Source organism: Melanerpes formicivorus, unplaced genomic scaffold, assembly GCF_026170545.1.
Source record: "Melanerpes formicivorus ecotype bairdi unplaced genomic scaffold, bMelFor1.0.p_v2 SCAF_2, whole genome shotgun sequence".
Classification (NCBI taxonomy): Eukaryota; Metazoa; Chordata; class Aves; order Piciformes; family Picidae; genus Melanerpes; species Melanerpes formicivorus.
Genome location: NW_027142354.1, coordinates 38,459,635 through 38,483,227, shown reverse-complemented (window position 1 = coordinate 38,483,227; position 23,593 = coordinate 38,459,635). Strand labels below are relative to the sequence as shown.

General features: G+C 55.1%; 1 protein-coding gene across 4 annotated transcripts; it reads right to left on the bottom strand.

Moving 5' to 3' along the window:
* Window positions 1–5,201: 5,201 nt before the first annotated feature.
* CAPN11 (calpain 11) lies at window positions 5,202–21,234 on the bottom strand. Of its 4 annotated transcripts, none has more exons than XM_068157147.1 (22): window positions 21,149–21,234; window positions 17,862–18,144; window positions 17,201–17,270; window positions 14,126–14,244; window positions 13,851–13,984; window positions 13,507–13,675; window positions 11,600–11,683; window positions 11,428–11,513; window positions 11,130–11,204; window positions 10,576–10,736; window positions 10,330–10,499; window positions 10,102–10,113; window positions 9,614–9,825; window positions 9,475–9,514; window positions 9,138–9,203; window positions 8,737–8,794; window positions 8,596–8,660; window positions 7,788–7,856; window positions 7,578–7,656; window positions 7,016–7,132; window positions 6,879–6,937; window positions 5,202–6,512 (listed from the first exon to the last, which is right to left on the bottom strand). In XM_068157147.1, exons 2-22 carry the CDS (start codon window positions 18,105–18,107, stop codon window positions 6,486–6,488), a joined length of 2,118 nt encoding a protein of 705 aa, XP_068013248.1. In that variant the 5' UTR covers window positions 18,108–18,144; window positions 21,149–21,234; the 3' UTR covers window positions 5,202–6,485. The 4 variants fall into 4 exon arrangements, with proteins under 4 accessions (XP_068013248.1, XP_068013266.1, XP_068013257.1 ...); XM_068157165.1 differs by lacking the exon at window positions 21,149–21,234 and adding an exon at window positions 21,088–21,106; XM_068157156.1 differs by lacking the exon at window positions 21,149–21,234 and adding an exon at window positions 19,986–20,042.
* Window positions 21,235–23,593: the final 2,359 nt, after the last annotated feature.

The following is a 23,593-nucleotide window of genomic DNA, read 5'->3' as shown; positions in this document are numbered from 1 at the left end:
TCCTCTTGGGGAGCCAGCCATAGATGAGGAAAGTGGGCTGGTTGTGCCTCATCACAGAGACACCATGTGCAGAAACCAGAAACAGCTCCTTGAGGGCTCAGCTCCAGGCTCAGGAGCTGCAACTACCCGATGCTGATATTAGCTACTTGAGATAGACCTCTGGGAGCCTCCTGGGCCTCAGGTCTACTGCCACCAGAGGATTTCAGCACAGGTGCACCACTCCACTGCGTGCTGCTGCTACAGAGAGTGGGAAGAACCTGGGCAAAGGAAGCAGGAGCCAAAGGCTTGCTACAGTTGTGTCAGGGTTTATGCTTCCCTGTGAAGGAGCTTTGCCCCTTTTATCAGGAAGGGCATGCCTGGCTCCTCTTGAGGCTTCTGGGTTTGCTGTGCTGTGGTCAATCCTGGGTACGTCGTTGCCTCACGTAGTGCCTCAGTTTTCCCAGCAGTCCAGGTGCAGTTGGTCTGTACTGTGCAGAGGCCTCTTGCAGCATCCCACCTCTGAATGGGCTGTGATGAAAAGTGCAGTGTCCCTGATCAGTGGTACTGACTGCAGTGGTGGAGAAGAGCAGAGATCTTATTTCTCAGGGTGCCTCAGGCCCTGGTTGAGCCAGAACGACCCATCCTGCCATGCCTCCTGGGGAAATCCTCATCTCTGGTCCCACAAGGAGCAGAAAGTGGTGGCCAGGTGCAGAGGTGTTGCAGCATGTTTCTGGGGGAATTGTGTCTCTGTGTTATATGGCAGAGATGAACAAGGGAGGGGATTGAAAAATCCTTTGGGAACAAAGGGGCTTCAGTGTGTAGCCTCTGCAGAGATCTGCTCTTTCCCAGGGAGTCAGCACAGGTAAGAGCAGGAGCGGCTACTCTGCTGTGAGAGCCAGGTGTTTGCAATATCTCAGCAATGGATGGAAAGTGGGGCAGGGCTTGTTTGCCAAGCTCTGAGAGTTTGTAAAGAGGCAGATTTTAGTCTGTGCCAAAATACCAAACATTGCAAAGGTCAAGGGGCTTTAGTCTCACAGTTGGGCAAAAGCGCAGCCTAGGGAGCTGCAGGGACTTTAACTCCGTTCCTCTGGCAATTCAGGCACGGGGATGGGAAGAGAATACTACATCAAAAACAAAACAAAATCCCTCCAGTATCTACTTCTAAACCCAAGACTTAGGGCACCGGAGTGCTGTGTGCCTCAGTGTTCCCTGGGCCAAGGTGTGTAGAGCCTTGCTATAACCTCTGTGATTCATGGAGGATGTTTTGCTCTTGCAGTCACTGCTCTCTCAACTCATTTTCTTATCCTCTTTTCACTAAGAGGTGCAAAATCCCTCACCAGGTGGCCAGGTCCTCTTTTTTTTTTTTCTTGGGTAGATATCAAGGCCACTTCCTTTCAGTTGTGCATTTGCTTTATTGTACTGACTGCACAACCAAGTAGCCCCTGTTAAATTGCCAGAGAGGGCTGAGATACACTTCCCAAGTCTAAATAGGGACTGCGTACTTCTCTGTAGCACTTGTGCCTCTCAGGTGGTCAGTTAGCAGCTGAACATGAGCATACAAGTAGCAGGAGATGCTCACATAAGGTGGGTATGACATCTCAGGAAGCCTGCAGAGCACCGCTGATAGAGGCCTGCTGGAAGCAGCCAGGCTTCAGGGTCTGTCCTCAAGGTGGTGGCAGGACTATGCAGAGCTATCCTCTTTTTCTTTCCTCCCTGCTGTCCCAAACCTCTCAGGATTCAGTTTGCCCAAAGCCCAGTGCCTTCCTTGTTTGCTGCTGAGCAGTAGGTGAGCTCATAGGCCACACATCCCCTGTGCAGATCCGGGGGCTGGAGTTGGTGCATCTCTGGGAGAGGATGACCCTCTGCAATGCCACCTTGGAGGCAGCACGGATGGAGAATCAAGCATGCAGCACAGCTAGCCTTTGGGCAGCTTATGGCTGTGCTGCCTCCTGATACAACCCCTTTTGGTTACTGCTGCCTGTCAGTGGGGGGAAGTCCTCCTGAGCAGCCCTGTGACCTGCCAGCCCACAGGCAAAGCTGGTGTGGGCTTTGAGAGTAGGCCAGATCCCTGGCCTTTGCTTCATGAGTGATCTGACAGCGCCCAGTCTATTCCTAGGACAGCATGTCTGCCTCACAGGTGGGCAGGACCCTTGTGCCCCTTCAGAGACAGGTGCCAGAGACAAAGCAACAATCAGCACCTGCCAATGTTAAGTGGCTGTTGTGTGGTTAAAGCTCCAGAGGGTTTAGGAGGGAGCTAGTACACAGGGAAGAAGGGCACAGCCTTTGGGCATCTCTTCCATCAAGTATGGAAGATTTGCTGCAATTCTTGTTCTGGGCATGGCACTGGGAGCTAAGGGAAATGCAGGGGAGTGGCGGGGAAGGTGAAAGGCAACCAAGAGTCCTCTCTTTGAGGAGGTCCCCTGCCAGAAGGGAGAGAGTGTTGGTGTTGGGGACACCAGTGGCACCTAAGCACCCATCCCCTCACAGGAGGAATGCAGGCCATTCCTGCTGGGGAGGGATGCAAGTGCTATAAATAGTTTGTTTGACATTCTGGGGCCAGGCCCTGGAAAGCCCCAGCCTGTGCACATTCCCTGTTGCTGGCACTGGGACAGCAGCTGTTGAAAAAAGCTGAATCCAGCAGCTGCTGCCCAGTGGTCTTGGCCCCCATACTGCAGCCCCCCGAGTCCTCCCACTCCCCTTACGGGGTAGCTGAGCCTGTGGCATCTCTTGGCACTGGTGCCAAGCCTTGCCAAGGAGGTGCCAGCTCTGCACTGGTGTTGGCACTGCTCCCTGGGCCAGTGGTGGCTGCTGGTGCTGGAGGGATGAGGAGGATGGGGAGGAGTCTCTTGTCTGTGATGGCTCTTACAGCAGCAGGGACACCTCCAAGCCTGTCTGCAAGCTGCAAGGCCATGCTGGTGGCAGCTGCTGTCCATGCACATGTCCTTGGCTGCAGCTTTCCCCAGGCCTGGCTGGGGACGTTGGGCTGAGCCACAGGCCCCCATCTGCTGGCTTTGCTCACACAAAAGCCTCTTGTGCCCACAGGGCTGACATTCCTTCAGCTTCGGGTCTGGGGCACGGTGAAGCACAGAGGAGGGGGAGATGGGGCCAGGACCCAGCTGCCAGGACAGCTGGTGGGGCCAGGTGGGGATGGGCTGCAGTCCTGGCCCTCGCTTTCCCATGTCTGGAGGATGGACATAAGCAGCTGGTGGGAGAGGGGGAACACCCACAGTGGGCAGGTGGCTTCAGGCTGCAGGAGGTCATGGAGTGAAAGAGAGGATGCTGTGGTACTGGGGAGCAGGAGCAGTGGTGCTGTGCACCCATGGGTGCTGCCTGCCCACCTTGTGCATGCCCACCCAGTGTGGACCCATGGGAAAGGTGGGAGCTGGCTGGCTCTTGCTGGCTAGTGCCCATTGCAAGACAATTCAAAGAGCAGTTTTGGTCATGTGTGACCCCCAGCCCCTCTTGTTCCTCATCTCAAACTGGTATTTAAGGACTCTGCTGGACCTCCTTTGTGATGAGGGGGATGAGACAGGCTATTCTTTGTGGCATTAGCTGGCAGCTGGGTACTCCCTGGCTGCCACCCCCCCCGTGATACTGGCCTGCTGGCACCAGTGAGGAAGGGATCTGCCAGCTGGTGCCTGGAGGGAGGCAGGGGGCTTCTGGTAAGGCTATGCTGAGGGCACCTGTCGTCCCAAAGCCAGCATGTCAGTGTGCCCTACAATCAGACTGCTGTGTGTGTTACAAGGCTCCACAGCTGGGAAGCAATGACAGCTCTGCAGGCTTGATCCTGTGTCCCCATCTGAGCCCTCGTTTACCAGAGGCTTTGGGGTTGTATGAAGGAGCAGGGAGCCTGGGCTGGCAAGCCTAAAGGTGCCCCCCACTCCACAGGAGGTAGCTCAGCTCATAGGTAGCTGAGAGCAGTAACAGTTCACCTCCATCCAGCCCTGGCAAGCCTCCAGAGAAGACAGTAGGCTGGGGAGGCGGCTTGGGGATTGCTCCCTCTTGCTATTGCACTTCAGCTCCTCTCCATGGTCTGAGACAGGTCAGCTTGCCCCAGAACTGAGTGTTGCCCCACTGTGAGGAGACTGGTGCCAGTGCTGGCATGGCACAAAGGACATCATCATGAGGGATGCTGAGATGCTGGGAGGGGGTAAGTCACCCAAGGTACTCCTCTTCCAAATGCTGAGTGCTCCTGGGGCCATCTGGGCTGGTGCTGCCCTTCAGGGGTGTCAGTAAGGGGCAGGATCCACACACTGACAGACAGCAAGTCCTGCTGTGAGCTGTGCAAAGGCCCCACTACCTAGCTCTCCATTTGTTTTCCTGGAAGGCTTTTGCCTCCAGCTGTAACTTGCATGGCCTCAAAGGAAATGGGGAAAACACTGACCTCACGTATCTCATGTGGTCCCTTTTCCAGGGCCCAGAGCTCCAGGCTGTCCTCCACTCCCATCTATTCCATCCTATCCAGGTGGACCCTCTTTCCCCTCCCCAACCTCCCCAAGACTACACTTTTATTTAAATGCAGGCCCCATCTCTGCCACCAGCAGAGGAGACCTTGGCAAGGGGTCATCCAGGGCAACAAACTGGGACCAACATCAACCCACCCCAGAGCAAAGTTCACCAGCCCAAACCCAGCCTTGCTGGCTGTCTTCAGCTGCTGCCAGGCCACTGGTTAGGCAGGGGGCTAGTGAATTTAAACTCCTCTAGCTGCTCTCAGAGCAGAGGCAACCAGCAGTGCCCTGGGGAGGCCTTAGGAATGGACCCAGGGCTGCCCTAGCTGAGCAGGAGCATGGATGCACCTAAGTTCCTGGAGCACAGGCTAGAGTCAAGCTGCCTTGGCTCCCCATCCCAGAGCAGTGCTAAGAGTTCTCCTTCCACCAACACCAGGGAGCAAGCATTGGCATTTTCTTCACTACAAAAAGTCCCCAGGACAACCAAACAGCCCTGCTAACATCATGCTGCTTGCTCTCACTTTTCAGACCAGTGCTCTCTTACCATGAGAGATGTAACACACCTGTGTGTTGGTGTTGAGGCCCTCCCTGCAAAAGAAGAGGTGACCTTTATAAAATTCTAGGGGCTGTGGATCTGTTCCTGGTGCTGCTTCTCCTGTGGCTCAGCCTGGGCAGGCAGCGTGCCTCAGGCTTGGCTCGTATCTCATTCCCCCAGCTCGGGCCAGAGAGAGCAGGAGGAGAGTGTGACTGCCCAGGGACTGCACAGACCACAGGTCCAACAGGTCTCAGTTTATTCCCAGAGCACGCAGTGAGCAGGGGGAGGAAGCGGAGCTGCCGGGCGGGCAGCGGTGGTTATTGCTGCAGGAGTGTCCTCCAGTGACGACAGGGGCCTGGGGGAAACTAACTGCCTGCCAACCTCCTTCTACAGGGCCAAGGACAGGCTGCTGCCCACCACCATGCTGGAGCCTCCCCACTACCACCGAAGGTGGTGAGGGGAATGGAGAAGCACAGCCAAGTGGTTGCACTGAAGCCCATCTGCACTGGGTGAAGGGGCTCAAGGGAAGAGGAAAGTGTAACAATATGTGAGGGTGAGGGAAGGGTGGAAGAGTCCCCAGTTGTATGCAGGAGAACACCCCCTAAAACCACCTCCCCTTCCCTCTCTGGGAGAAGGCATCACTTCTTGGATACTGGCCCCCGCCCAGCCCTGCTGTGGGCCATAGGCAGGGGCACTGGATACCCAGGGTAGGCCAAGCCACTGTGACAGTGGTGGCATTGCTGTGCCACATGGAAGAGAAGAGCTGCTGCACTGAAGGGTGTCACATGTTCACAAGGCAGGGGAGCCCCCAGACATTCAGTGCTTAAGTTGCAGGGCTTCACCCAGTGGTAGGGCAAAGGCAGGGAGGGGCATGAAGGTGGAAGGGATGTTTTGAAGGCCACGCAGAAAGAATCAGTGGGCTTCATACTTTGGTCATGCTTAGTGGTGCTGAGTACAGTGCAAGGGCTTCAAGAAGAGCAGTATGGCCCTTCCTCCCCCCATGAAGGCCACTCTGACTCCCCAGGAACCTGCTGCCTCTGCCTGAGCAACGCAGTACCTGCTGATGCCCCCAGGCACGTGCACAGACAGGCAATGTATTCCAGCAGGGATGGGACAGCACTTGAGCAAGCGATACAGGTACCTCCTCTCCTCCCCCTGCAGCTCCTGCCTCTCTGCTACACAGCCAGCTCCCAGCCCAGTCCTTCACTCCTGCCAAGTTCAGTGCAGGGATGCACAGGTAGCCCATGCTGCTTGCCCTCCTCCTATTCTGGAGTGGGGAGAGAGGAGGGGCAGAAGTGGTAAGAAGCCCAGCCCAGAAAAGGAGAAGGGTATCCCCTGCCTGCCTTGACCCCTGGTACACCAGAGAGGGTGGTGTGAGGCTTGCTGGGAGGCAGGGCTGGTGGCTCAGCATGTGATGAAGTAAGGAGGGAAGATTATCCTGGGTCCACAGATCCAAGAGGAGGCACTTGGAGGGGGCCTGGCCCAGGTGGGTTGTCTCAGCCACAGCAGATCTGTCATGGCTCCTAGCCGCACATCGTCAGCAGCAGCCACTGTGAAGGAGAAGAAGGCATGAGCTGGGGCTCCCACGTCTTTAACATGCCCTTGTGTCAAGTTTGACAGCCCTCCAAGAAACAACAGCAATCCTGTTGTTTCTTACTGATCTTCTGTGTGTTCTTTCCACAACTAAGGGGCTGGAGGGCTTTCTGCTACTCACCCCAGGTGCTCTGTTCATCCTAATGCATTGTCCCCTTGTCTCCCATCCCACCTCCCGCTGGCTGAGATCTTTGTCCCCTTGTCTCCCATCCCACCTCCCGCTGGCCGAGATCTTTGTCCCCTTGTCTCCCATCCCACCTCCTGCTGGCTGAGATCTTTGTCCCCTTGTCTCCCATCCCACCTCCCACTGGCTGAGGTCTTACCTCAGAGAGGTTCATGACAGCAGTGCCAGTGCCTTCGGGGTCCATGCTATAGAAGAACCCTGCAGGGGAATGAGAACAAGGTGAGGAACGTGTCCCTGTGTCTCTGCCCTCCCTGCGTTAGGGCCACCACCACTCACTGAACATAGCCTCCAGCTTCACCAGGCAGCAGACAAAGTTGTCAAAGTCCACACCCATGTCAGCATCTGCATAGCGGGCCACCACTACTTGATGCAGCTTGTTGTTCAGCTTGAAACCTGCAAGGCAGAGAGCAGTCAGCACTCCAGGGAGGCAGAAGAGGAGGGTCTAACTATGAAAGTCCATATCTCCGCCTGAAGGGACCACCAACCCACCCAAGGAGGAGCACTATGTTCAGCCTCATCAGGAAGAGCAGAAGCTCTCCCTGGAGCCACATGACTAGTTAGCTCACTGAACCACCTCTGCTTTGCCAGTGGGGGTCCCTGCAGGTCAGAGGAGAACAGAGACTGGGACTACCTTGCATGTATCCCTAAGTCTGAGGCTCCAGCACCTGGCAGAGCTGAGATGGAGAGAGTCCAGCACAAACACAGGCCACATCTCACTATCAAAACACTCTGCCTTCCAAGCATGCAATATAGGCTCGTTTCACACTTCTCCAGCTACTTGGTACAGGGCTCTGAGAGCAGACACCTCCTCCCCAGCTTCACCCTTCTCCAGACCTACCAGCTGACTCTAGAGCCATGCGCATCTCATAGGAGCTCATGGTGCCCGACTTGTCCAGGTCGTGCTGGCGGAAGATCGTCTGCAAAAAACATCAGAGGATGTGAAGGGCAGGCTCTCCTGTGGCTTCCAGACTGTCTATTCCCTGACCCTTCTTCCCCAGGAGGAGTGCTATCCTTATGCAGTGTGCCACGCTCCCCTGCTTCCCCTCACCAGCCAGCTCCGGATCTTGTTCCACAGGATCTGGAACTCCACCAGCCCAAGGCGGGCACTGCCATCTTTCTGGAGAGCAGAAGGTCAAGGTGAAAGCAGCCAACAAAGAGGGTGGTGAAAAGGCAAAGACATCAGATCCCAGCCACCTGAGGTGAGAAAAGCCTGGCCACACTTGGCCTGCTCAATATTCCCTCCATCTTCCCTCTCTCTCTTGCAGCATCAGCTAGATCAGATCCTGCAAGCCAGCAGCGAAAGTGCAATGCTTAAATTAACTGCTGTGCCACTCCCTGGGAGTAGCTCCATGTAGCACATCACTGTGGTGTCCTTGGAAGAAAACTGGGCTGGCCTGCAGCAAAAGAGGATGCTGCAAGGACAGGCTAGGGAAAGACTTGGAGCTGCTCCACCCCTCAGCTGCATGTCCTTGTGCAAGCAGGAACATAGGCCATGGCTCTTGTCACTTCACATGCCTCAAAGGCTGGGTGCAATCACACGTCAGCCTGGAGAGCCTGCAGTGAAGGGAAGCACTGGAGGGGATGTTGGAGATACGAATGGGGATGGGCTTCTCATGGCTGAGCTAGGGCCCAAAGCAAGCGTGGGAACGGATGGCCCTTTCCAAAAAACCTGCTGCTAAAGCCCAAGGGTGTAGGGCAGGTGGGCCTGAAGCCACAAGGACCCTTGCCCTCTTTCCTGCTCCTCGCTGAACAGCCTCAGCAGGGCTAGAGAGTCAAGCCTCAGTTCCCACGGGAAAAAGTCTTGCTGCTGGCAGGCTGAGCACCAGAGAAGCTGGCCCACAGTACCGAGAGGATACATCCATCAGGTTGACCATGTTGCGGCAGGAGTCCAGGCTGAACCCATCTGTCTTCAGATCTTTGTCTGAAGAAGAAGGTGGAGCATGTGCATCAAAACCCTGGGCCACAGGGAGCAAGGGATGGGGAAGGGCAGCACTTACGTCTAGCAATGACTCTGTTCAGAATTGTCCGGAGCTCAAAGACGCTGATTTCCATGTCCTGCAGCAGGAGCAAAGTTAGCAGCACCCCACGCCTGCTCTCCACCCTACTTGGGACCTTTCACCTGCTCCTGCCTACACATCTCTGCCTTAGTCACAAAACATCAGGGGCCATTGCATTTCCTGCATCACCAGAAGAGTTTGGCCCACAGCTGATAGCCCCTTCCCCAGATCTCCTCCTATCATACCACCCTTGGGGACAGCTGGGCTGAGCCATGGCAGAGACGGATTTGTCTGTAGGATGGGACTGTGTGAACATGGGGTGGGCTGCAGATTTTATGGCCAGGGGTGCCATCCCCGTCCCAGACCAGGACATCCCGAGAGCTTGGCACGGCCATACCCACCTCCCCTGCCAGCTGTTGGAACATGTTCTTGAAGCCGTCCTCTATGTCATCCTCAGTTATTTGCTCCTGGGGTGACACAGGCCAGAAACAAGAGGTTAGTGGTCAAACCTAGGTTCTGCCCTGATTCCCAGGCTCAGCAAACCCAAACTAGAAGAGAAGTTCTTCTTTGTTCAACATTCTCACCTTTGTAACTTCCCACATCCAATCACCTCGCCCCTGCCAGCCCCTCTTCAGTCACAGCGACATCCCAAACCCAGGCAACCACCCCACTGCCTGCAGCTCCCCCTGCCAAGCCCCAGAGCCTCAGCACCAAAAGAACCACAGCAGAAGCTCCTACCTCATCTGCCAGTTCTGCCGAGATCTCCTCATCCAGCTCCCTGGGGGCAGAAAGGAGGAAACCAAAGCAGTGAGTGGGGTCCCTGCTTAGCAGGCTGCTGGTGATGGGGAGATGCTCCCCGGCCAGACGCAGGACTCACGCTGTGTCTGACTGCTTCTCCGTGAAGACCCGCAGCACGAAGTCGGCCTCCTTGTGTGGCTCAAAGGTGGAGGGCACGATGATGTACTCGCCGGGGGGCAGCCGGATCTGGTTGCTCACCTCCCTCAGGTTGATGAAGGTCTCGGACCGTGCCCGTGACTGATTTCGCAGGAAGAAGTCCTTCTTCAAGTGCACGTTCTGGCTGCCCTGGGCCTGAGGGAATGAACATGCTTGTGGACCATAGCCCACCCACAGGGAGCAGTGGGACCAAAGCCAGCTCTGTCAGGCAGGAGATCCCTGCCCATCCCAGCAGGAGCCATGACGCTTTCATGGGGGTGCCCAACATCCATTAACACCCTAGCCACTGTCAACATGGTGGGGGCTCCCATGCCACTTTCTGCATGTGTCCAGGCATGGGCACTAACCCATTCCTGCTCTCTCATGTGCTCCCCTCCAAGAAGGGGTAGGCTCTGGTGGATCAGGACATACCTCCTCAGGAACCTGCGGGGAGGAGAGAAAAGGGAGGGGAAAAAAACCAAATCAGATTCCCAATAGCTGTCCCCATCCCTTACAGCTACAGGGAGCATGGGATAGGGGACATTAACTGGCCAAAGCAGGTGGGAAAGGTTTCCTTGAGGACTGGGGTGCCAGGTCAAGGTGAGACTGGCAGGGCTGAGCTTGTCCCCAAGGAACCATCATCGGGGTGGGCAGGGTTACCTCGTAGACAGCAAAGCCGATGGTGTGCATGTCGCCCCCGACCCGCCGCTCCCGCCGGCGGTGCTTCTGCATCAGAGCCACCAGGAAGCTGCAGGCCACCTCATCGTCACCAGGATCATCATCCTCTTCCAGCAACTTGATCTTAAACTGGGGGTTGATCCAGAATGTGGCTGGGAGGAAGATGTGTGGATGAGACACCTGGGTCCATCACGCTGCCAAGAGTGGAGATGTGGAGAGGAGAAGTACCTGGGTGATTCCTGCAGCCCCCAGCAGTGCTGCCCCGGCGCCACGTGCCCTCAAACACTTGTGTATGCCATCTGCTGAGCTCATCCTTGGTGAGGGCATCAGGGGTCAGGTTGCAGATCTCCAGCCTGGAGAACTCCCTCATGAAGTCCCGGAAAGACATCCTGTGGGAGGCAGACAGGGGCTGAGGCCAGGGCACTCCTTGAAGAGAGCGCAGCTAGCCAGTGTTTTGGGAGAATGAAGTGACAGCAAGGGCTTTTACCCTGAGCAGTTACAGCTCACTTCAAGCTCACTGCTGGGTTTGGGAAAGAAGGGATGTTTACCCTTCCTAGATGCTTATTTTACATTTACTTGGGCTCCGTTTCCCTGAAGGGAGGAAAATTATTAACTCAGATCAGATGAGAAAAGGCTGGCAGGCTCTTTGGTGCTGGAAATCCACCTCATAAAGGCAGGCCATGTGTTTCAGGTGAAGCAGGACTGTGGGATCTCCTCCCAGCGCCTCTGCTCCTTCCCAGGCTGGATGCTGAAGCAGGACTCCACCTTGCTCTGGCACTCACCAGAACTCTCCGTCCTCCATCTTCAGCTGCAGCTCTTCCCTGTCACTAGGATCAATGTTGTTCCACTCAGAAGAGCTGGAGTAGCAGGAGAGAGTTGATTAGCTGAGAACTACTCAAGGTGAATTGAGAGCAGTTCAGAGCTGGCCCTCAACTGTCCCCCTTGCTGATATGAAGGGCACTGTATGCAGCACACTTCCCTTCAGCAGTGCCATGCACTACCATGCATACCTACCTGCTTTGTGTGCAGTGCCTGCTAGCCTGCCAGAGGTGAGACTAAAGCCCCATCTGTCCAACTCACCCATCACTCCAGGCTCCAGTCCACTCCACCTGACCCCAGGGGTTCCTGATGCGGATGAGTTGTTCCTGCTGACCCCGGTAGTTCACCTGCCAGTCACCAGATACAAGAGGTTGAGCCCATGCCACTGACCAGGCTATGTTATTGCTGTTAAAGTCTCACCTAGCCAACTCACATCTCTGAAGGCTGTTACAGAATAGGCATGGCCCTTCACCAGCTTCTTGAAGGTCACCGCTTCCATATCAAAGGCACTTGTGATCTGAGGAAAATGGACAAGGGTCATGTGAATATGATTAAATTTGTGTAGTGTTATCCCTGCCTTTTCCCTCCAGCTCATGAACAATTTCTCTTGCTTTGTACTGCTCCAGCCAGGAGAAGCAGTGAATAGACTAGACTAGACTAGACTAGACGAGATCAGGTTGGAAGAGACCATCAAGATCATTGAGTCCAACCTACCATCCAACACCACCTAATCAACTAAACCATGGCAGCAAGCACCCCATCAAGTCTACTAAACACCTCCAATGATGGTGACTCCACCAACTCCCCAGGCAGCACATTCCAATGGCCAATCTCTCTCTCTATGAAGACCTTCTTCTTAACATCCAGTCTAAACCTCCCCTGGCACAGCTTGAGACTGTGTCCTCTAGTTCTAGTGCTGGTTGCCTGGGAGAAGAGACCAGCCCCCACCTGGCTACAACCTCCCTTCAGGTAGTTGTAGACAGCAATAAGGTCTGCCCTGAACCTCCTCTTCTCCAGGCTAAGCAACCCCAGCTCAGTATCACAGTATCACCAAGGTTGAAAGAGACCTCGAGGATCATCGAGTCCAACCTGTCACCACAGACCTCATGACTAGACCATGGCACCAAGTGCCACGTCCAATCTCCTCTTGAACACCTCCAGTGATGGTGACTCCACCACCTCCCTGGGCAGCACATTCCAATGGCCAATCACTCTTTCTATGAAAAACTTCTTCCTAACATCCAGCCTAAACCTCCCCTGGCACAGCTTGAGACTGTGTCCTCTTGTTCTGGTGCTGCTTGCCTGGGAGAAGAGACCAACCCCTTCCTGGCTACAACCACCTTTCAGGTAGTTGTAGAGGGCAATGAGGTCACCCCTGAGCCTCCTCTTCTCCAGGCTAAACAACCCCAGCTCCCTCAGCCTCTCCTCATAGGGCTGTGCTCCAAACCCCTCCCCAGCTCTGTTGCCCTTCTCTGGACACCTTCCAGCAACTCAACATCTTTCCTAAACTGAGGGGCCCAGAACTGGACACAGGACTCAAGATGTGGCCTAACCAGTGCTGAGTACAGGGGCAGAATGACTTCCCTGCTCCTGCTGGCCACACTGTTCCTGATGTAGGCCAGGATGCCATTGGCCTTCTTGGCCACCTGGGCACACTGCAGGCTCATGTTCAGCCTACTGTCAACCAGTACCCCCAAGTCCCTCTCTGCCTGGCCGTGCTCCAGCCACTCTGACCCCAGCCTGTAGCACTGCATGGGATAGTTGTGGCCAATGTGTAGAACCCAGCACTTGGATGTGTTAAATCTCATGCCCTTGGACTCTGCCCATGTGTCCAGCCTGTCAAGGTCTCTCTGCAGAGCCCTTCTACCCTCTAACAGATCAACACCTGCCCCCAGCTAAAAGGCTGCTGGCTGAGGACAATGTAAAGACAGTTTCCCAGCCAGGAGATCCTGAAGATCCATCTAAACCAAGGAACCACCCAAACTTCTGAAAACAAGAGAAGAAGGTCATGAGAGAGAATGAATGGAAAATCCTGCTCCAGATAATTCTTAGATGTTGACATAAGACAAAGTCATATCTATAAGAGACCCTTGCTCAACAGCCCATTCTTGAGATGGACATTCCTGCTCCATCCCAAGGATCTCATTCAGAGCAGCTGGGCTGCAATCACACCTGCTGTGCACCAGGGCCACCATTCTGGCTCTAGAAAGGCTGCTTTGCTAAGAGGAGGAAGAAGCAACCTCACGTGTGGTGTCCCAGGAAGGGGACAGCTGATCCAGCCTTGGGCTGCAAGGCCTGACTCTGGTCACCACTGGGGCCTAATGCCAGTACAGCACTTACGTCGATGGAGCAGCCCAGCAGGGACCCCCTCTCCAGAGCCTTGCGGATGATGTGGCCCATGTTGCGTGGCGGCCGCTTCAGATCGTACATCTCTGCCACACCACCAGTGAAGTCCTCAAAGCCCTCGGTGGTACTGCCCCCTGACAGTGCCTCATAGCAGCCATTCAGCCTGAGTGCCAGACAGCAAGAAGGGTGCATGAGTCGACAAGGATGCAGCACGCCGCTGCTCCCCAGACATTCGGCACAAGCGGGGCCAAGCGTAGAAAAGACTCTCTCCCCTCTGCCCTGCACAGTGAGATGCCCCGACCCCCACCCACCCACGTGCCTGTCATGGCAATACCCACTTGGCATAGGCCTTCTCCAGCAGAGCACTCCAGAACTCAGTGCACTCTGCTGAGTGCACAAACAGAAGTTCCCCATCTTTGGTGGGCAGCTGGTCATCCACCACCACGTCCACCCACTCTCCAAACTGCCAGATCTGTGGGGTCAAGAGAGAGTGAGGTGAGCTCAGAGCATCACGTGATTTGCCCATCCCTACCCCAGAGGGATGCCCTCAACCCACTACCTACCCTCCCACCACCAACCAACCCCCGTGGAGGGCCAGAAGCTCCCAGCACACCTGAAAATGGAAGATGCCAGCATAGTCCTCCTGGAAGCTCTGCCCATGGGGCACCACGCGGTGCAGGAGCTCCTCATTGAGAGTGAGAGAGCCGATGGCAGCCAGCAGCCAGCAGTCACCTGGGAAGGAGAGGAAGCTGTTGGAAGCACCTTCCCCCTCCCTAGCTAGAGGGACAAGTAGGAGCCTGTAAAGTGCTCTCTTTGCAAACATTTTGGACTCCTCATCTCAAAAAGCACATGGAGAAAACAGAGAGGGTGCAGCAGACAAATGGAGCTCAGAGAGCCAGGCTCATTCATCCAGCCTTGGAGAGAAGTATTAGCTCAAGGAAACCAGGAATGATCCTTCCTGGCTGCGAGCCTGTGCCCAGACTACTACAGTCACCACCAACAGCTCCCTCCTGCAGTCACTTATCTAGACCTGGGACTCCTTCACATGACTGCCCCTGCATCTCAGTGAGCTCTGCAGCAGAATTACACTTTGCATTTAAAACCCCCCAACATTTTAACAAGTGAGAGGTTTACTGCTGCTGCCATGGCTTCTCAAATTGCAAGCAACACCACCGCACTTTTCCTTCCAAGTGCTCTTAACCACAAGTGCTGCTCCAGGCCAGCACTGTGCTTTAAATTCTTTCCTTTGGTTCCCCTTTCTCTTTTGCCTTTGAAGCCTGTCACACCCTAGCCTCGAACCTGGGTAACCTGTACGGGATGTGGTTTGACAAAATGGCATTTCAGACTTTTTAATGACCAGCTCAACACCACCACAATGCTCTGGGCTGTCTTATGCTTCCATCAGCACCTCAAGTTTTGTTCTAATCACTGGATGCACTAAATATGCGCTTGCAGCCCAGAAAGCCAATCAGATCCTGGGCTGCATCAAGGGAAGCATGGCCAGCAGGTCAAGGGAGGTGATCCTCCCCCTCTACTCAGCTCTGGTGAGACCCCACCTGGAGTACTGTGTCCAGTTCTGGAGCCCCTATTACAAGAGGGATATGGATGTGCTGGAAGGTGTCCAGAGAAGGGCCACGAGGATGATCAGAGGGCTGGAGCACCTCTCCTATGAGGGCAGACTGAAGGAGTTGGGGCTGTTCAGTCTGGAGAAGAGAAGGCTCTGAGGTGACCTAATTGTCGCCTTCCAGTATCTGAAGGGGGCCTACAGGAAGGCAGGGGAAGGACTTCTCAGGATCTCAGGTAGTGATAGGACTCGGGGGAATGGAATGAAGCTGGAGGTGGGGAGATTCAGGCTGGATGTGAGGAGGAGGTTCTTCACCATGAGAGTGGTGAAGCCCTGGAATGGGTTGTCCAGGGAGGTGGTTGAGGCCCTGTCCCTGGAGGTATTTAAGCCCAGGCTGGATGAGGCTCTGGCCAGCCTGATCTAGTGTGGGGTGTCCCTGCCCATGGCAGGGGGTTGGAAGTAGATGATCCTTGTGGTCCCTTCCAACCCTGACTGATACTATGAATGTGGTCAGCCCTGAAACCAGCATGCTATGTGTGCTACAGAACACAATACTCCCAATCAAGTGCCCAGTTTGATTTGGATCAGTCAGTACTCTAGATCTGGTTCTGGAGAAATGACAGATCACCACTTGTACTCTGTAACTCTCCTTGCAATTCCCTTCTGCCAAACCATGTTACTTCACAAGCACTTTGTCATGATCAGCATATCCTCACCTCACTTTATGTTACTGTCATCCAGCTGCCATTCCTCACCCTTTACCAAAGCAGGCAGCAATCTAGAGCTCTCTTGGCATTGTTGTTGGCATGGATCTGGCATGGAACCACCCAATATCGTCCCATGCCCGAGCTGTGCACGCATTGAGCCATTTTCATGAAGCATTATCCAGGATGCACAGGATGTCCCCTACCTTTCACTTTCCACCTCACTAAATGGGAAGGGAGTCTCTGATACACACAGTTGTGCAGAGGCTGGCATGAAAATGCACTGCACAAGGGAAAGGTGATGAGAAACTAGTTGGTCTGCTCTCAATCTGGAGCACAAACCCTGTGAGAAGAGGTTGAGGGAGCTGGGATTGTTTAGCCTGGAGAAGAGGAGGCTCAGGGGTGACCTCATTGCTGTCTACAACTACCTGAAGGGTGGTTGTAGCCAGGAGGGGGTTGGTCTCTTCTCCCAGGCAACCAGCACCAGAACAAAAGGACACCAGGGGAGCTGGTGCAGAACAAGCTGCACCAGGGGAGGTTTAGGCTGGAGGTTAGAAGAAGTTCTTCCCAGAAAGAGTGATTGGCCATTGGAATGTGCTGCCCAGGGAAGTGGTGGAGTCACCATCACTGGAGGTGTTTAAGAGGAAACTGGATGGGGTGCTTGGTGCCATGGTTTAGATGATTAGATAGTGTTGGATGATAGGCTAGACTTGATGATCTCGAAGGTCTTTTACAACCTGGTTAATTCTATTCTATTCTAGTCTAGTCTAGTCTATCCTAGTCTATTCTATTCTAATCTTGCACAAACATTAGGCCACACCTTGAGTACTTTGTCCAGTTCTGGGCCCCTCAGTTTATGAAGGACATTGAGACTCTTCAATGTGTCCAGAGAAGGGCAACAAGGCTGGTGAGAGGCCTTGAGCACAAGGCCTGTGAGGAGAGGCTGAGGGAGCTGGGGTTGTTTAGCCTGGAGAAGAGGAGGCTCAGGGGAGAACTTATTGCTGTCTACAACTACCTGAAGGGTGCTTGTAGCCAGGAGGGGGTTGGTCTCTTCTCCCAGGCAATCAGCACCAGAACAAGAGGACACAGTCTCAAGCTGTGCCAGGGGAAGTTTAGGCTCGAGGTGAGGAGAAAGCTCTTCCCAGAGAGAGTTGTTAGCCATTGGAATGTGCTGCCCAGGGAGGTGGTGGAGTCACCGTCCCTGGAGGTGTTCAAGAAGGGATTGGATGTGGCACTTGGTGCCATGGTTTAGTAGTCATGAAGTGTTGGGTGACAGGTTGGACTTGATGATTTTTGAGGTCTTTTCCAACCTTGTTGATTCTATGATTCTATGATTCTATGATTTCTTCTCCAGCCATGCTAGCCCTCTCCAGCAACTGCTTTACAGACCAAGGTCCGGGGACAGAGTTCCAGCACTCACCCAGAGCCCCCTGGCAGATGTCTGTCCGGGTTGCACCACCAACAATGAACTGAGGATCATCCACTAATTCCTGCAGGAGGAAAAGAGAATTAGATGCTGGTGCTAGACCTCAGCATGGCCTGGTCTTCTAGGGGGATGGCATCCTTTGCAGCTCTGACTTGGAAGGAAGGGTACAGGGTCCCTGAGAGATGCAGTACACCTCCCCTCTGCCAGGGAAATCTGCTTGGCTGCAACCCTAAGACCATCATGGTAAGGCAAGGCAGGATCTTCTGATGTAGCCATAGCAGGACACAGCTAGATAGACGAATGGCATTGCCCTTGCACTCATGGCCTCAAGGGCTATGCAAGCACAAAAGCCCCAGTCACCAGGGGTGACACATCCATGCCATGATGCCTGGAAGCAGTTGACATAGCCCACCCATTTTAAAGTCCACAATCTGCTGCCCAGAAGAAGCAGGGTCTGCTAGACATAATGCTTTTCTGAGCAGACAGTCAAGAACCATTGCTCTAGACTCTTGAGAAAAAAGGCTGTGAGGCACTTGAGGGACTTTGAGAACTGAGAGGAGCAAACCACAGACAGGTTGTAGCTTGACTAACCAAAACAGTACCTATATTGCAAGGTGGGGATGCCAGCCCAAGGAGAACTAGGCCTAACACTTACTGATGGACGCTTCCATTCCACCCCCCGCGTCTTGCTGGAGTGTGGTCCCAGCTCCTTGAATCCGAGGGCAGTGGGTCCAGCTGGGAACTGGGGGTCCCTGAAAAGGGTGCCACTCTCAATACACTCCTGTTTGAGGGTCTCATAGTCCTGGTTGAGGTACTTGATGGCGTTGCTGTGCTGGCCAACCCCCTCAGCTCTCAGGCGGTCTCTCTGCAGACGGGCAGCCATCCCACCAAAGGGCATCATGGCTGGGCACCAGCAGTGCGACCTTCAGCTCTGCTCCCTGCAACAACAGACATGGGCATGCTGAGACAAGGCCTGACAGCCGCATGCCCTGCTGGGGACATCATCCATTTCACACAGTGCCAGACTCAGGCTAGATCCCCAATTCCTTACCACCCTCACAAGCAGGAACCTTCTCCCTCAGTGTTGCCCAGGGGCACCAAGTGCAGCCGGCACACAGAGCAGCCCCAAGTATGAGCCCATGCACCAAGAACACTTGCCCAAACCCCACCTCGGATAGCAGCCCCGTTCTGAGCCCATGGTCTCCAGCCCAGCTGTCTTTAGGAGACACCGAAGGCGCAGAGAGGCTTTGAGGGACAGCTGTAAGGGGGCAGCCTGTGGGCGGCCAGGCCACAGATCTGTCCCGTCCTGAAAAGCCCAGGTGAATTGTAGACGTTTTTCTCCCCCGACAGCGTCTCCTTCCTGCGCAGCTTTCTGGGACTTTCCCTCGTCCTGGCTCCTCCTCGCCCGTCGCAGCTGGGAGGGCGTCAGCGGCCGCTCCGCAGCTTGTGAGCCGCGGCTGCCTGAGGACTGAGTCAGTGGGGCCGGGAAGGGAGCGGCGCGGCGTGGCAGCGTTATCTGTGCGGCCGGCGCAGGACAAGGGGAGGAAGAGGGAAGGAAGAGGCCGGCTATTCCCAGCGCACACACGCAGGGTGACTCAAGCCTCGCTGGCGGAGCAGCCTGCTGGGAGGCATCGGGGAAGGGACGTGGGGTGCAATGCGGCACCCTAGCACCAGGCAGGGCGGAACCCCACCCCGAGCACCCCACGCCGCACCGATTGCTCGCCCTGGCCTTTTTTGCGCGGGTTTAACTGGCAGTTTACAGCCAAGAACTTCGAACCAGCATGACACTGCTGCCAGGCATGCTGGGCCCTGCAGCCCTGTCCCACAGCACCGCTGCAATGGGGCACGCCCCAGCTCTCCGCCCTGTGTCCGGCTGCCCTCGGTCCTGCACCAGTGTCAGGAGCTACTGCTTACCGTCACTGCACTATCCAAGCTGGAAGGGGCTCTAGGGGCTGTCTGGTCTAACCCCCCCATGGCAGTAGGGTCATCTGCAGCAGGGCCATGGGGCAGGAGCTACCATCATGGGCACATTGGTATTTGCAGTTTACTCTGCTCCGCTCCCCAGCCATCTCAGCTCCTGCTTGGCAAGGCTAAAAACTGAAGGAGTTTCTCCATGCAAGACAGCAGAACAGTCCTTGGGTAAATAACTCAGGAGTCAGTGGGCTAGAATGCTAGTGCTGCCCTGCTGCCTCCCCAGCACCCAGACTCAGGGAAGCAGGGTGCAGCTTGGCTCTGGAGAAGCAGCTCTCCTTGTGCTGTGACAGCTAAAGAATGCAGGCACCAGTGAAAAGGTTGCAAGCTCTTGGCACATACATAGGACGTAAATCCGAATGCTAACTCAAGGGGCTGAACTAACCACAAGCTTTTCAGGAAGAAAATCTGCTCCTCCACAGCACTCTGCCTGCCCTGGGGTGCTCTAAACCTACTATCCTTTTCCAAGGCTGCACCAACCCTGCCTTTCTCTACAAAGGCCACGAACCTACAGAGCTCCACCCTTTTGTATCATCGCCTCCCTCCAACTCCAGCTAGGCAGCCTCTCGCAGCATCCAGGCACTTGGTGCCTGCAGAGCTGGCAGGATGGCTCCTCTGGTCCAAGCCACTGCCTACAGACCAGGGGTACCTCTGTGGGACGAGGAATCCCAAATACAACTGCCCGCACAGCCTCCAGCTCCCAGCGTGCCAGCCCCCAGCATTCACACCACAGCCCACAACGGTCTGGGAAACTCGCCCTGCCTGCAGCCCCTGGCAGGTTCCCTGTACCGTCTCCCACCCTGCTTACCAGCACTGGACATGGCTGCGGACTCGGGAAGCTGCGTGCGGCCCAGACGTGGGCACCCTTGTGAGTTATTATTAGCTCTGTGGCTCAAAATACTCAGGAGGGTTGTACAAGCTCAGTGGCAGATGGCAGTAACGCAAGTGCAAAGTAAGAAAAAGTATTTCAGACAGGGGACAGGAACCATAAAGGTCCTGAAGCAGGGTCCTTAAGCAGTGGGGCTGCTTGCTGACACCTTGCCCCAGGCTGATGTTGATGGACTCTGCAGGTCCTCCGCAGAAGGAAGGAACGGGTGTGCCGAGACTGCTCAAGCCTCCAGGACAGTTTTCCACATCAGGAAACATCCAGCCACAATATGATGCTTTCCTGTATTGGAGACACCTCTGAGCCCTCCCAGGTGGGAGCAGAATGACATGCTGGTCCTCCTGCAGGGTGCCTGATACTTGGTGCACCTTAGTGCATAATGAGAATGCCCTGGACAGCATCACTGCTGAAGTCCAGCCAAAACCAACCAACCAGCAAAACCCCACAAAACACACCAAAAACCCCACCAAAACTCTGCAGACCTCCACTTCGCTAGCTGCTTAGAGATCAAAGGAAAAGGGATTCCCCCTTCCTTAATACCAACCAGGCCAAGTCCAGACACTGCATCCTGACGCATACTCAGCTCGGGGCAAGAAGCCTAGGGCCCTACACTGCACAAGCAGCTCTCAGGCCTATCCCAGGCCTCCAGATGACAAAGATCCTTATTTTCCACTTGCCCCTTTTTATGTTCCAACATCTGCTAGACGGCAGCTTGGCATCGCATCCTGGGGGTCGCTGTGGTACCCACTTTACTCGCTGCCGTACCCACTTTACTCGCTGCCCTAATTGAGATGCCTCTGGGGTGCTCTGCGGTTGTGTTATCCAATGCAAAATATCCCGTCGGATAAAAAGGAGGGGGGGGGAGGCAGGCAAGCCTGGAGCAGCTCTGAACCCTGGGTAAGCATCCGGGAGGAGCCTTCGCCGCCGAGAGAGCGAGGGTCCCCGCGGCGGAGGACTCCTGCTCGTCCGTTGGCAGCCTTCCCTCTCCCCCCTCGCTCCCCTCTTCCCGCTCCCCGGTGCTAACCTCATGCTGAGGGTCGGTTAAGGGCGACGATGGGGATGAGGGGGGAAGAAGATGGACTTACGGAAGCTGCTGCCGCCACCGCCCTACCCGCTTCAGCCCAGCCCAGCCTGGCTCGGCTCAGTACGGCCCCGCGGAAGGTGGGGTTTGGGCAGGGAGGATGTGCCAGCAAAGTCGGGAGGGGCGGTAGGAGGGGAAATTAAAGGCGCAGCGACCGCTCAGAGCTGCTGAGAAGCGGTTTGTGGGGGCTGCTGGTGCGGTCCTGGCTCATGCCACCTCCTCGCGGTTTTAGGTACCGCGTTCCTTCCACCTTTACGCCGCGCAAAAGGCTCAGTGCACAGGGACAACGGGTCTGGGAGGAGAAGAGGAAGCGGATTTCCCCTGGGAAAGGGTTTAATAGTGGCGTTGCACTGCCCCACGATGGTGGCAACCCAGTTTATGTGGGTGAAGTTGTTGTTGCCCTGGAACCAGGGCTGAGCATGGTGGTCCCAATTGACATCAGTCACCCTGGCGTCTGTCAAACAAAGGCTGAGGCTGTGCCAGCCACTAAACTAATGACAGATGTTCTCTCTTAAGTCCTCTCCTTTCCCAGAAGGGGAAGAGAAAGAGAACACGGAAGAGAGACTTAGGGGTTGGAGAAAGTCCCTCTAAAAGAGCTTTAATGAAACAGTAACGATAAAAAACCCATGAAATATATACAAACCCAATACTGAACTCCCCCAAGCCCAGTCTGGACTCAGCAGAAGATGGGAACTGGATTCAGAAAAATCACAGGCTTGGATCAATGACAGAAGAATGAACAGAGTCCTCCTTGGTTGCTGGCCATCGAAGATGAGAGCTTGACCCTTGTGATCCCTCAGCCTTACACTGAATATTGACATACATGGAAAGGATTACCTCGGTGGTCAGGTTTGGGTCACCCGTCCTGCCTGCTCCTTCCTGCCAGTGTGGCGTTTTACACTTACTAAACTTACTGATGACCGTTTCATTTACAGCACCCCAGAGTGGCACACAAGATCGAGCAGTGACCATTGTTTCTAGATGAGCAAGTATAAGCAAGAGCCTTTCTGCATGCCAGTCCTTGGTAGTAACCAGACACATGAGGAAGCAGACACTGCATAAACGTGCTGTTAACTGCGGAAAATGCAGCTGCTTAGAAGAGACTGAGCTGATGAAAAGTAAAATCATTGAACAGAGAACTGGTTGCATTTAACAGAGAACTGGTTGGTTTAGCTTTAACTGGGACAGGATTCCCACTCCTTTCCTCATGCCTGTGAAGGCTGTGCTTGCACCACCTCCTCCTGCAAGCTCAGGCAGTCACAGCTCACACCCACCCCACTGGATGCCCCATGCTGCTGGGTGCCAGCAGGGCCCCCCCCCAAGCAGGTCCTACTGCCCTGAGGCTTCCCAGAATGGGGTTGCCCTTACATGCCCTCCATGACTCATGGTATGGCTATGCTGGGTGGTGCCGTTGCCAACAGGCATAACCACAGTGGGGCTCGGCATGGCACGGTGCAGCCCATTGTTTGGCACAGCGTGGCCCATGGACTGACATAGCTTGGCCTGCGTATGGAGCCATGACCAGCTTGCTGTAGCCTGGCCCAGCCCTACGTGCCCCAGACTCTGACACATCTGCACTACCATCCTTCTGGTGCCAGGGCTGAAGATGGTGATCCCAGCAGATGTCAACCAGCTGTGGGGCTCCTTCTTCAGCCTATCTGAAAGGGGAGGGTGTACCTGTTCCACCTCACTGCAGGAACTGGCATCCAGCCGGTCCCTCAGGCTTCACAGAACACCTGCTTTCTAACCCCCTCCACCTTGCCCCAGGGCAGATAAGAATTGCTAAGGAGGGAGCAGGTTACTGGTTGGATTAGGAGTTCCTTGCCTGAGGGAAGGGCAACTGGGACATTCAAAACATGCTGTAGCATGCTCCTGCTGCTGCACCCACCCACAGGGGAGCACTCTGGCCTGAGCCTGGACCCACCAGAGCTGAACCCATTCCTGCCTAGGAGAGCCCACCATAGGCAGCATGTGTCAGCTGCCTAAACATGAGCCAGCAGTGTGCCCAGGTGACCAAGAAGGCCAATGGCATCCTGGCCTGCATCAGGAATAGTGTGGCCAGCAGGAGCAGCGAAGTCATTGTGCCCCTGTACTCTTCATTGGTTAGGCTGCACCTTGAATACTGTGTCCAGTTCTGGGCCCCTCAGTTTAAGGAGGACATTGAAACACTTGAACGTGTCCAGAGAAGGGCAACAAGGCTGGGGAGAGGCCTTGAGCACAAGCCCTATGAGGAGAGGCTGAGGGAGCTGGGATTGTTTAGCCTGGAGAAGAGGAGGCTCAGGGGTGACCTCATTGCCCTCTACAGCTACCTGAAGGGCGGTTGTAGCCAGGAGGGGGCTGGTCTCTTCTGCCAGGCAACCAGCACCAGAACAAGGGGACACATTCTCAAGATGCATCAGAGGAAGTTTAGGCTCGAGGTGAGGAGAAAGTTCTTCACTGAGAGAGTCAT